General features: G+C 35.7%; 1 protein-coding gene across 1 annotated transcript; it reads left to right on the top strand.

Moving 5' to 3' along the window:
- The first annotated feature begins 581 nt into the window (after nt 1-581).
- On the top strand, nt 582-13,226 carry LOC116464615 (ankyrin repeat domain-containing protein 30A-like). Its single transcript, XM_032147879.2, has 5 exons — nt 582-666; nt 8,678-8,706; nt 8,800-8,872; nt 12,961-12,989; nt 13,089-13,226. Exons 3-5 carry the CDS (start codon nt 8,803-8,805, stop codon nt 13,215-13,217), a joined length of 228 nt encoding a protein of 75 aa, XP_032003770.1. The 5' UTR covers nt 582-666; nt 8,678-8,706; nt 8,800-8,802; the 3' UTR covers nt 13,218-13,226.
- Nucleotides 13,227-13,566: the final 340 nt, after the last annotated feature.

The following is a 13,566-nucleotide window of genomic DNA, read 5'->3' as shown; positions in this document are numbered from 1 at the left end:
TCTATCACCATAAATTTTGTCAAAAACATGTTGCTTATTTTAAGCCCCTGTTTACCGAAATAAAGCAGCTTTTTCATATTCTGTGCATACATTATATGATAGACCCTAAAAGTTCTCTTTATGACATGCATCATTTTTAACAGTAAACAGTTCTATGATTGTGAATATTTTATATGTTTAATGCTGTATGTGTCATGTCAAGTAGCAAATGTGTTGTATTTTGTTTGAAATGTCTTATTTATTTTTGATGAGGACTACAACATAAGTTAGATATTGTTAAGAGAGATACTTTTTGAAATATGCACGAGTGAATTTTTTCATGAACGTCATTTGTTTTTCCTGCTCAGTAACCAAGTTAATGGCCACATGAATGTAAAAATCAGCTTGATGTAGAGAGGGTTACATGAGGTTTTCTATCAAAATGTTTTGGTTTTCTATACGTGTCTGCTCTTAAGTCAAATTGTTTGCAAAGTAGGAAATTGTGTTTTTAAAAAAGATTTTCATTAGGAAATTTTGATACTCTTCATTACTAGGATTTTTCCATTGAAATTACTTATTGATATTACTTTTAACAGAGTCTCTGTGAGACTGTTTCACAGAAGGATGTGTGTTTACCCAAGGCTACACATCAAAAAGAAATCAATAAAATAAGTGGAAAATTAGAAGGTAAGAACCATTTTTTATTTAAAAAGTCATTTGACCAAATATTTCTCTAAACTGATAAGGAAGGCTATCTTCTAACAGCTGAAGAAAATTACCTCCTTAATGCAAAGCACGGAAAAAAGAGAAGTGAAATGGTGATCGGTTATACACCTTATCAGGTGTTGGCAACAGACTATATTGAGAGTGCTGAAAAGGAGTTGAATTATGAGTTTGAATTCAAGATATTCCAAGACCTGAGGAAAATGAGAAAATAAGAAAGAATAAAGTAGTAAAAGAGGAAATGAAGACTGAGAAAGACAGAGTGTACAGAGAGTACATGAAGGAACAAGAATCAGGTTTATGTAATGGAGGATGATGAAATGATTCTTTAGGAAAAGATCGGGTATGGTTAGAAATTTGGGAAGAATACAAAGTGACCTTCTAGTACCAAAATTTACCAGAGAATTACAACAAAAATATTCTGACTCTTAATGTCTTTCTCACTGGTGGGAAGCCATTAGGGATGGAAGCACCTGACCATGGAGAGCTATGTTCTATTTGCCATAGGTGAGAATAAGCATATCTGCATGGCCAAACATGTATATAATTTGTCATATACACTCCGTATAGACCAGAAGTTTTCTTTTTTATTATTATTATTATACTTTAAGTTTTAGGGTACATGTGCACAATGTGCAGGTTTGTTACATATGTATCCATGTGCCATGTTGGTGTGCTGCACCCATTAACTTGTCATTTAGCATTAGGTACATCTCCTAATGCTGTCCCTCCCCCGTCCCCCCACCCCACAACAGTCCCCAGAGTGTGATGTTCCCCTTCCTGTGTCCATCTGTTCTCATTGTTCAATGCCCACCTATGACTGAGAACATGCGGTGTTTGGTTTTTTGTCCTTGGGATAGTTTACTGAGAATGATGTTTTCCAGTTTCATCCATGTCCCTGCAAAGGACATGAACTCATCATTTTTTATGGCTGCATAGTATTCCATGTTGTATATGTGCCACATTTTCTTAATCCAGTCTATCGTTATTGGACATTTGGGTTGGTTCCAAGTCTTTGCTATTGTGAATAGTGCCACAATAAACATACCTGTGCATGTGTCTTTATAGCAGCATGATTTGTAGTCCTTTGGGTATATACCCAGTAATGGGATGGCTGGGTCAAATGGAATTTCTAGTTCTAGATCCCTGAGGAATCGCCACACTGACTTCCACAATGGTTGAACTAGTTTACAGTCCCACCAACAGTGTAAAAGTGTTCCTATTTCTCCACATCCTCTCCAGGACCTGTTGTTTCCTGACTTTTTAATGATCGCCATTCTAACTGGTGTGAGATGGTATCTCATTGTGGTTTTGATTTGCATTTCTCTGATGGCCAGTGATGATGAGCATTTTTTCATGTGTTTTTTGCGTGCATAAATGTATTCTTTTGAGAAGTGTCTGTTCATGTCGTTCGCCCACTTTTTGATGGGGTTGTTTGTTTTTTTCTTGTAAATTTGTTTGAGTTCATTGTAGATTCTGGATATTAGCCCTTTGTCAGATGAGTAGGTTGCGAAAGAGAATTTCAGACCAATATCCTTGATGAACATTGATGCAAAAATCCTCAATAAAATACTGGCAAACCAAATCCAGCAGCACATCAAAAAGCTTATCCACCATGATCAAGTGGGCTTCATCCCTGGGATGCAAGGCTGGTTCAACATATGCAAATCAATAAATGTAATCCAGCATATAAACAGCATCAAAGACAAAAACCACCTGATTATCTCAATAGATGCAGAAAAGGCCTTTGACAAAATTCAACAATGCTTCATCCTAAAAACTCTCAATAAATTAAGTATTGATGGGACGTATCTCAAAATCATAAGAGCTATCTATGACAAACCCACAGCTAATATCATACTGAATGGGCAAAAACTGGAAGCATTCCCTTTGAAAACTGGCACAAGAAAGGGATGCCCTCTCTCACCACTCCTATTCAACATGGTGTTGGAAGTTCTGGCCAGGCCAGTCAGGCAGGAGAAGGAAATAAAGGGTATTCAATTAGGAAAAGAGGAAGTCAAATTGTCCCTGTTTGCGGATGATATGATTGTATATCTAGAAAACCCCATTGTGTCAGCCCAAAATCTCCTTAAGCTGATTAGCACTTCAGCAAAGTCTCAGGATACAAAATCAATGTACAAAAATCACAAGCATTCTTATACACCAATCACAGACAGAGAGCCAAATCATGAGTGAACTCCCATTCACAATTGCTTCAAAGAGAATAAAATACCTAGGAATCCAACTTACAAGGGATGTGAAGGACCTCTTCAAGGAGAACTACAAACCACTGCTCAGTGAAATAAAAGAGGATACAAAAACAAATGGAAGAACATTCTATGCTCATGGGTTGGAAGAATCAATATCGTGAAAATGGCCATACTGCCCAAGGTAATTTATAGATTCAATGCCATCCCCATCAAGCTACCAATGACTTTCTTCACAGAATTGGAAAAAACTACTGTAAAGTTCATATGGAACCAAAAAAGAGCCCGCATCGCCAAGTCAATCCTAAGCCAAAAGAACAAAGCTGGAGGCATCACACTACCTGACTTCAAACTATACTGCAAGGCTACAGTAACCAAAACAGCATGGTACTGGTACCACAACAGAGATGTAGATCAATGGAACAGAACAGAGCCCTCAGAAATTATGCCGCATGCACTATTCACAATAGCAAAGACTTGGAACCAACCCAAATGTCCAACTATGATAGACTGGATTAAGAAAATGTGGCACATATACACCATTGAATACTATGCAGCCATAAAAAATGATGAGTTCATGTCCTTTGTAGGGACATGGATGAAACTGGAAACCATCATTCTCAGTAAACTATCACAAGCACCACCTGTTCTCACTCATAGGTGGGAATTGAACAATGAGAACTCATGGACACAGGAAGGGGAACATCACACTCTGGGGACTGTTGTGGGGTGAGGGGAGAGGGGAGGGACAGCATTAGGAGATGTACCTAATGCTAAATGACGAGTTAATGGGTGCAGCAAACCAACATGGCACATGGATACATATGTAACAAACCTGCACATTGTGCACATGTACCCTCAAACCTAAAGTATAATAATAAAAAAAAATACAAAAAATTAGCCGGGCTTGGTGGCTGGCACCTGTAATTCAAGCTACTTGGGAGGCTGAGGCAGAAGAATTGATTGAACTCAGAGGTGAAGGTTGCAGTGAGCCGAGATCACACCATTGCACTCCAGCCTGGGCAACAAGAACAAAACTCCATCTCAAAAAAATAAATAAATAAAATAAAACATCAATGAAGTTTTTCTTAACGTTGGTAAATTGCTTTATGGACATGGAACTGATGAGATTATAGGTTTTATTGCCTTGACACATTTTCTAGCCAGTTATTTATAAGATATTATTTATTGTTGGCTATTTCAACGTGTAAAATTCAGTTATGAGATAAATTTTTTTCACTAAAAAGAAAAAAAAAGAAATGATGCCGCATATCTACAGCTATCTGATCTTTGACAAACCTGACAAAAACAAGCAATGGGAAAAGGATTCCCTATTTAACAAATGGTGCTGGGAAAACTGGCTAGCCATATGTGGAAAGCTGAAACTGGATCCCTTCCTTACACCTTATACAAAAATTAATTCAAGATGGATTAAAGACTTAAATGTTAGACCTAAAACCATTAAAATCCGACAAGAAAACCTAGGCAATACCATTCAGGACATAGGCGTGGGCAAGGACTTCATGTCTAAAACACCAAAAGCAATGGCAACAAAAGCCAAAATTGACAAATGAGATCTAATTAAACTAAAGAGCTTCTGCACAGCAAAAGAAACTACCATCAGAGTGAACAGAAGTTTTCAAACTTCAGAAAATCAGCTGAAAACCTTATTAACAATTCACACTGAGATTCAGCCGACTTGGGATTCTGCATTTTTAATAAGTTCTCAGGCGATGCTGATGCTGGTGGTCCTTGGACCTTGCTCTGGGTAGCAAGAGGAGAGGCCGTTTGTGGGAAAAAATGTGGAAGAAGAACAATTGGATAGAAGGTCAGGACAGAAAAGGGTCAGGAGAAAGCATTATGGTGCTCTTAATTTTGAGTATGTTTTTAGTCAGGGGAGAAGAAGGGGCAACACAATAGAAATTATAGATGGAAGATTCTACCGCTAAACAAAGAAAAAGGAAAGAGTGGGAAAAATAATTTTAATAGGTGTTGAATGGGAAGAATCAAGAGCACAAGTCTAGAGATTATTTTTGCTAAAGAAGAGAGATTGTGAGGCAGGAAGCAGGGGACAAGAGAGAAGCCAGCTAGATTATTTTGGATTTTCTATGAAGGAAAATGGAGTGAACTCACTTCGGAAGCATTTAGAAAATTTTTACTGCAGAATGTTAGAGTGTGGGTGCTCTGGAGACTACTGGAATCATGAGGATTAGTAGAATTGGACTAAACCTCAGTGAGTCATTAATTTTCTTTATTACTATGAGGCATCAAATATATATATGTATATATGTATGTATGTATATTGTTGATATTCACAATTTGAGTAAGATATACTTGAATGTAAGAACCTTGGCTTTATTTTTAAGGAAGCAAATTGTGTTGGTAAAATTGCCATTTTATAAAACCTCATTAGCAAATAACATGATATGCCAAACCCGACTAATTTTAAAAACCATAAAATTCTGAATTTATGACTTGAATACTTAAATTGTTGTTATTCATAGGTATTTTACTGATTTTAACATAGAAAATGTTATTAATATTTAATAAGTCTGTTGCAACTAAATTTAAAGCAAATGCATCAATATTGAAAGCTTATTAAATTTGCTATTCCTGATGAGGTTTGTATATCTTCCTCCATGAGTGGATCAAGAAATATTGAGATGGCTAAGCTAGAAATTACAAAAATGTTGGCATACTATTATAGCATATGGTTATGAATATCAATGAATATTTATATTTAATATTATGCTCTAAGTATATATCCAAGCTGATCAATTCGTTACACTTTCACTGATGAGTTGTCAGTTCTACATTCAGCTGAACTCTCATCCGAACTGTGTAGCTTCTCAATGACAGGACATATTAAAGAACATCCTGAATGTTTATAATGTAATGATATAAATTATTATAATGTGTTGCATTAAAGACACATGGTGTAGCATTCTACGTTCAGCTTTTGCATTTATCTTCTCAGTGTCATGATTTGCTCCTGTGATTCCAGATCAGTTTTCTCCTCATCAGTCAGCATATACATATTGGTATTAACACTTTTGCAAAAATCATATATAAATGGTTGTACAATGTTCTTGTCATTCTACAGCAACTCTTTATTTTTTGTTCAGCGATTAGCTTGTTTTTCATTTATTTTAAGACTTCAGGCCAGGCGTGGTGGCTCATGCTTGTAATCCCAGCACTTTGGGAGGCCGAGGCAGGCAGGTCAGGAGATCCAGACCATCCTGGCTAACATGGTGAAACCCCATCTCTACTAAAAATACAAAGAATTAGCCGGGCGCGGTGGTGGCTGCCTGTAGTCTCAGCTACTCAGGAGGCTGAGGCAGGAGAATGGCATGAACCTGGGAGGCAGAGCTTGTAGTGAGCCAAGATCTCCCCACTGCACTCCAGTCTGGGCGACAGGGTGAGACACTGTCAAAAAAAAAAAAAAAAAAAATCATAGTTTACATTTTTACTTTGCAACACAATTAATTAGACTCTCTTCATGGTGACTAAAAAGCACCATAAATATAATTACAGATGCCAACAAACCTTTGTTTACGTGTATGTCCTACTGCATGAAGTAGGACATACATGCTTAGTATAGCATGATATACTAGAAATTAAAAGTGAGGTACTCAAAATAGAAGTATGTACAGCCATACATTTCAATAGTCATTACAAATGCGGCTCACGAATGTATAGAGCTATGCCAGGTGACCTGTCTTGACTCTGAAAACTCCAGTGTACCCCTTTATAAAAATAAAGGTAATAAAAAAAATAACTAAGGTAGTATTTCCCTACCTGTTTCCTCTGCATGGGTTTTGAACTTCAGGGATGATCAGATCACAATTTAGAACCAGAGTTTTCAACCATACATAGGATTCTTAAGTGCCAAGTGATAAATGGTTCCTTGATGATGAGATCGCCCTTACTGTTTCATCTCTGTGTGTTTTGCTTTTTTATCTTGTGTTAGAAAGTTTAAAGCCAGCTATTTGCTTTATAAAGGAAAATATTTTGGTTACATATTCATTTCCTGTCTCATGACACTCTGCTTTCTTTGCAGTTAGTGAGGATGTATATTTATCATATTTTTACCTAAAACAAGCAGATGAATTCATGGTATCATTTCTTATATATGAATTTCTGAGGTTTCTTCAGTGCTTCAGAAGTAAAATTTAAAGATAACAATGAATCGAGAATGACCTTCTCATTGTAATTATAGCGGGTTTTTATTTAAAGCATATTGAATATAATTTTAAGCACTTTTTTTCTAACACACATACATGCAATATGGTCATGCATATTTAGACTTAAAATGGTTAGACATAAATTTTGTGTGTTTCAGAGAGTTTATATCCCTGAAGTGTCTTAACTATTGATCAATCATCTCTCAAGGGAAACAACATATATAGTTGATATTTCTGAATATATTAAAGTGTGTCATACTGAAAAATTTAAAGAGTAGAGAAAAATGAGTGATTAAACATGTTTTATTAATATTGTTTGAAGAAATGAGATCTATTTCTATCTCAATGAAATGTCTGTGTTTTTGAAGCTAAGTTTTTTATAAGAGCTTATTCATAACAGTAGTTTAACAACTCGCACGGTATAACAAATAGGATTGATTTTAGAAACAAAACAATTGTAGAATTCACTCCTTGAACACTAAAACTGTTATTTTCAATAACCATTATTCTAACATTGAGATACGCAGGTTAATGATATGTAAAAAGTCTCTGGAAGTTTACTTCTAGTTTGTGATACTTTCATATTAGATGTTTTCTCACTCTGTCATCCAGGCTGGAGTGCAGTGGCATGATCTTGGCTCACTGCAACCTCCACCTCCTGGGTTCAAGTGATTCTTGTACCTCAGGCGCCCAAGTAGCTGGGATTACAGGCATGTGCCAGCATATCTGGCTGATTTTTGTTTTTTTTTTAGTGGAGACAGAGTTTCACAATTTTGGCCAGGCTGGTTTGGAACTCCTGACCTCGAGAGATCCGCCCTCCTCGGCCTTCCAAAGTGCTGGAATTATAGGCATGAGCCACTGCACCTGGCCTGTATTGGTTTGTTGATGGGTACGCTTGGACCTTTTTGTATAAGTGGATCAGGAAATTTTAAGAGCACTAGAGAACCCCATAAATGTAAAAATACTCATATTTTACAGAGGTACAAAAATGAATATATGTATTAACTATTATTCTATAAGTAGATATGCTGCTAAATTTACAACATCCTCTGCAATGATAAGTAAATTGTACCTTTGAAGTCTCATCACAACTTTGCAATTCCTAAACTACATGACAAATTGAAGAACATAGTAGCTACATGTATATATTGACATAAGTGATTCCGATGTGTTTCCTTAACAATATGCCATAGCATTCTAACATTAGCTTGGACATTTTTTTTTTTTGGTGGGGTCGGTGGCATGACTTGGTCATCTTATTAAATACAACTTCTTTCCTTATACGACAGCTTTCTCTTACTGGTATTAGAATTTTTCTGCTTTAGTTATTGTCATGTTAAATATATTTTCACTGTTGAAATCCTCGCAGCATGTTTGATGAAATCTATTTTTTAAATTTTCTTAGGTATATTTCTGTCACGTTGGCATGTTAACAAATACAATAACGCAAATGACCCCAAAACCTAGTGTAATCCCTTTTCAATCCAAGCATGAGGATTCATCTTCATGTTCACACTGTGTGAATGTTTGGTAGGCTTTGTCAGGCTTGCATATAATCAATTATATATGTCCCTTTTCTTTTAGAGTCTCCTGGTAAAGATGGTCTTCTGAAGGTAATAACTTTTATATTTTTATCTTGAGTATTAACTACATGTTTTATGAAGTATGCATTATATATTAATTGTTTTGTTTCCAAACCCATTTAGGCTATGTGTGGAATGAAAGTTTCTATTCCAAATAAAGCCTTAGAATTGAAGGACATACAAACATTCAAAGCAGGTAAATTTTGTAATTTTAATTTTACTCTGGAAAGAAGAATATTAAAATATTTGAAATGCTGAGAGCCTTTTCATTCCCAATGTTGTTTTCTATTCAAAATTTGATGGGAAATTTTGATACAAATAATGCCAATGTTAGTATTTATGTTTGAGAAAATGCCATTTTCTCAAGCATAAGATTTAGAGATTTAAACAAAAATTCTGCTTTACCTCATGTGCTTCTACTTTAATGTCCCGATAGTATAAAGTTTCCAATTTGCAATTTCAGTACGTGCTTGGTTTTAAGGCAGGTGAATTTTGAGACTGTGAAATATTTGCAGTGGTTCAAAGGCTGATTGGAATTCTGATCTTAGAAGAAAGTTTCACTTGCTGACATGAGAGTTTTGAGTGTTGTCACTCTGAGAATCTTAAGAAAATCAGTTTTGTTTTATTAGCTGACTGAATGTGTGTGTGTGTGTGTATGTGTGTGTGACTTATAATTTTAAAAAATAAGTCAAGCAATCATTACTTGATGACCCTTTGCTAGACACAGTGTTTTAGAAGAGTGACCCCAAAGCATTTAGCCTTGGTGTCTTTTAATGCTATTGTAATGAATTGTCTAGAGGTACAAAACAGCCTGAATTAGTTTTTGTTGTCATTCCCATGCATGTTTAAAACATTTTACAACAGGCTGTGCATGGTGGCACGTGCCTGTAATCCTAGCATTTTGGGAGACAAAGGGGGGCAGATAACTTAAGGTCAGGCTGCTGAGTCCCAGACCAGCCTGGTCAAATTAGTGAAACCCCATCTCTACTAAATATAACAAAAAATAGCTGATTGTGGTGGTGGGTGCCTGTAATCTCAGCTACTCTGGAGGCTGAAGCAGGAGAATGGCTTGAACCTAGGAGGCAGAAGTTGCAGTGAGCCAAGCTTGTGCCACTTTAGCCTGAGTGACAGAGTGAGACTCCATCTGAAAAAGCAAAGAAATAAAAAAACAAAAACTCACAACATATGTGTGTGGTTACAGACTATGTGTAGAATTTGTTTTCATGTCTTATAGACTATGTGTAAAATTTGTTTTCATGTTTTATGGACTATGTGTAGAATTTGTTTTCATGTTTTAAATTGTCTTTTCTTTTCTTTTTTTTTTTTTTTTTTTTGAGACGGCTCGCCCAGGCTGGAGTGCAGTGGCATGATCTTGGCTCACTGCAAGCTGTGCCTCCCGGCTTCATGCCATTCTCCTGCTTCAGCCTCCTGAGTAGCTGGGACTACAGGTGCCTGCCACCACGCCCGGCTGATTTTTTGTATTTTTAGTAGAGATGGGGTTTCACCGTGTTAGCCAGGATTGTCTGGTCTGGATATCCTGACCTCGTGATCCGCCCGCCTTGGCCTCCCAAAGTGCTGGGATTATGCGCTTGAGGCACCACGCCTGGCTGATGTCTTAAATTTTCAACAAATAATTGTACGCTGTACATATTGTTCTGGAAGTTCCTTTCTTTTTGCTTATCAAATATTTTAGATGTACTCAATACAATTAGCTCTGCTTTGATTTAAGGCCTCATAGTTTGCCATGTTAACTCTAAAACACATTTAATTAGACTGTCTTTCCTAGCCACTAAAAGTCAACATTAAATGACAGCTGATATCACAGAGCTTTTATTGAAGTGGGAATATTTACTGCTTCATCCAATGTTAGAAATTAAAATGAAAATATTTAAAATACACGAATGAAAAGTCCTACTTTCCAATACACATTACAACTGTTACTCGTTAACCATGAAAATTATGACATTGTGACATGTCATGTGTCTGAAAAATTTTAGTTTACACTTTTTAGAAAATATCAGTAAATAGGAGAAATAAGAAAAGTATTATTTGAACTATTAGGACCCCAGTGTATTTGTTGAACTTCAGAGATGCTCAGATCACAAGTTAGAACAAGAATTTTCAAAAATGCATAAGGTTTTAAAGTGTCAAATAACAAATGGGCTCTTGTATATGAAATAATGTCTGAAGTTGCACCTCTGAGTCTTTTTTCTCTTTTACTTTTTTAAAAAAATATAAATCAAACAATTTTGTTTATAATGAAAAGAGTTGGTTACAGATTCATTTTCTGTCTCGTGGCACTGTGCTGTCTTTTGCCCTAGAGAGGATCTAGACTTTTCATATGTTTACATGGGAAGAAGTAGTTCAGTTTATGGTGTCATTTCTCGTATAAATTTGTGAAAATTCTCCAGGGCTTCACATACTAGTTCAGAAGATATTGATGCATTGAGAATAAACCATCTGGTCGTAACTCCAGCAGTTTTATATTTAACGTATACCTAATATAATTGTCAACCACATTACTTTAGAAAACATAAAAAATAGTTACGGATATTTATTTAAAAAATGGTGACCGGGTGCGGTGGCTCACGCCTGTAATCCCAGCACTTTGGGAGGCCGTGAGTGGCGTATCACGAGGTTAGGAGTGAGTGGCATATCACGAGGTTAGGAGTGAGTGGCGTATCACGAGGTTAGGAGATCGAGACCATCCTGACTAACACGGTGAAACCCTGTCTCTACTAAAAATACAAAAAATTGGCCGGACGTGGTGGCACGCATTTTTAATAAGTTCTCAGGCAATGCTGATGCTGGTGGTCCTTGGAGCTTGCTCTGAGTAGCAAAAGGAGAGGCCTTTCATGGGAAAAAAGTGGAAGAAGGGCAGTTGGATAGAAGGTCAAGACATAACAGGGTCAAGAGAATGGATTATATTGCTTTTATTTCTGGATATGCTTTTAGCCAGAGAAGAAGAAGGAAAAGATAGAGAAACAGAAATTATAGATTTAAGATACTGTCACTAAACAAAGAGAAAGGAAGTGTTGAACAAATAAATTTGAAACAGTGTTGAATGGAAAGAATTCTACAGAGTTAAGAGGTTTTTTTTAAATTTTCTTTTAACTTTTTTTTTTTTTGGTAGAAGCATTCTAGGCAGGTAACAGCGGACAAACAAGGAAGAAGGTAGGCAGGTAACTCTGGAGACTCTGAGAAGAACAATTGAGTGAACTCACTTCAGATGCATTTAGATTATTTGCACTCCAGAAGGTAGACTGTGGGCACTCCAGAGACTACCGGAAGCAGGAGGCCTCCTAGAATCTGGGTAACCACAGTGACTCATTAGGTTTCTCTGTTACAATCAGGCATGACAAATATATATATCGTTGATGTTAGCTATTCAAATGAGATATATTTGAAACTAAGAACATTGGCTTTATTTTTAAGAAAGTGTGTTGTTTTGGTAAAATTGCCATTCCACAAAAATTTATTATAGACTAATGATACACCAAATCAGATGAATTGTAGCAACTAAAAAAATACTGAATTTATACTTGAATAATAAGATTGCTTTTTAAAATAAATATTGCGGTGACTTAACAATGTACAAAAGTTATTTATGTTTAATTCATCTATTGCAATAAATTTTTATATAAATATGTCAATAATGAAAGCTTATTATAGATTATTTCCATGATGAGTTTTATACATCTTCTTGCACGAGTGGATCAAGAAGCATTCCAATGGATAAAGTAGAGGATACAGAAATATAGGCATATGATTATACCATATGGTTATGGAAAACAACAAATATTTATATTTGGTATTATGATCTAAGTGTATATCCAAGCTGATCAGTTCATAACACTTCAGTGACGAGATGTCAGTTCTACATTTGGCTGAACTCTCATCTTAACTATGTACTTTTCCAAAGATAGGCTAAAGAACAGGATGAATGGAATAATATAAATGATTCTAGTGTGTTTCATTAAGTATGTGGTGTAGCATTCCATGTTCAGCTTTGACATTTATTTTCTCATATAAACCCTTTTTACACATGAAACACAATCTCGCTTTTGAAGTCTTAACTGCACGATCTTTGAAACGTGTATTTATATTTTCTTCAGTGTGTTCCTGTCGTGTGTGTGTCCTAAACAAACCAAAAGAAAACTTTCCAAATCTATTCATTCTCAAATTTGAGCAAGAGGACTCAGTTAGATACTATCACTGCATTCATTTGTGATTGCCTTTGTCATATTTACTTATGATTGATGATACATCTCTTTTGCTTTTTAGAGCCTCCTGAGAAGCCATCTGCCTTCAAGGTATTTAGTTTTATGATTTCATTTTGAATGACTTATTAACTATGTATTTTGTGAAGTATACATTCTTTATTTATACATTTTGCTTCCAACCCCATTTAGCCTGCCATTGAAATGCAAAAGTCTGTTCCAAATAAAGCCTTCGAGTTGAAGAATGAACAAACATTGAGAGCAGGTAAAATTTTCAATTTAACTATGCAAAGACAAATATTTCAATATTGGACATTTTGATGGTCTTTGTATCCCCAGTGCTTTATATTTTTCAACTTTGATGAAAAGATTTGATCTAGATAATGCCAATACTGGTATTGATGTTTGAAAACCTGGTATTACAAGAACAGTAATTTTCAATATTTTTTTTAAAAATGTAGCCTTAATCTCAGGTGTTTCTACTTTTGTATCCTGAAACTGTAATGTTTTCTATTTTGAACTTCTGTATTTCTTAAAGATTCAAGAAGGCGAATGTTGAAACTCCAATTTCTTTTTTTAGTTCTTTGAAGCTTGATTCAAATTCCACGGTTTACTTCGGGGATCGCATCTTTTACTGATGTAACACTTGTGTTTTAACATGAATTACCTC

The sequence above is a fragment of the Hylobates moloch genome, unplaced genomic scaffold (genome assembly GCF_009828535.3).
Source record: "Hylobates moloch isolate HMO894 unplaced genomic scaffold, HMol_V3 SCAFFOLD_1118, whole genome shotgun sequence".
Lineage (NCBI taxonomy): Eukaryota > Metazoa > Chordata > Mammalia > Primates > Hylobatidae > Hylobates > Hylobates moloch.
The sequence above is the reverse complement of the archived record's forward strand: the minus strand, read 5'-3'. Positions and strand labels throughout refer to the sequence as shown.

What these genes read in the sequence shown, in the direction of transcription:
- LOC116464615 (XM_032147879.2), top strand. Translation starts at nt 8,803, where the DNA reads ATGTGTGGAATGAAAGTTTCTATTCCAAATAAAGCCTTAGAATTGAAG. An exon ending in CATACAAACATTCAAAGCAG is followed by an intron (nt 8,873 to 12,960) that starts GTAAATTTTGTA and finishes TTTGCTTTTTAG; the next exon opens with AGCCTCCTGAGAAGCCATCT. An exon ending in AGAAGCCATCTGCCTTCAAG is followed by an intron (nt 12,990 to 13,088) that starts GTATTTAGTTTT and finishes AACCCCATTTAG; the next exon opens with CCTGCCATTGAAATGCAAAA.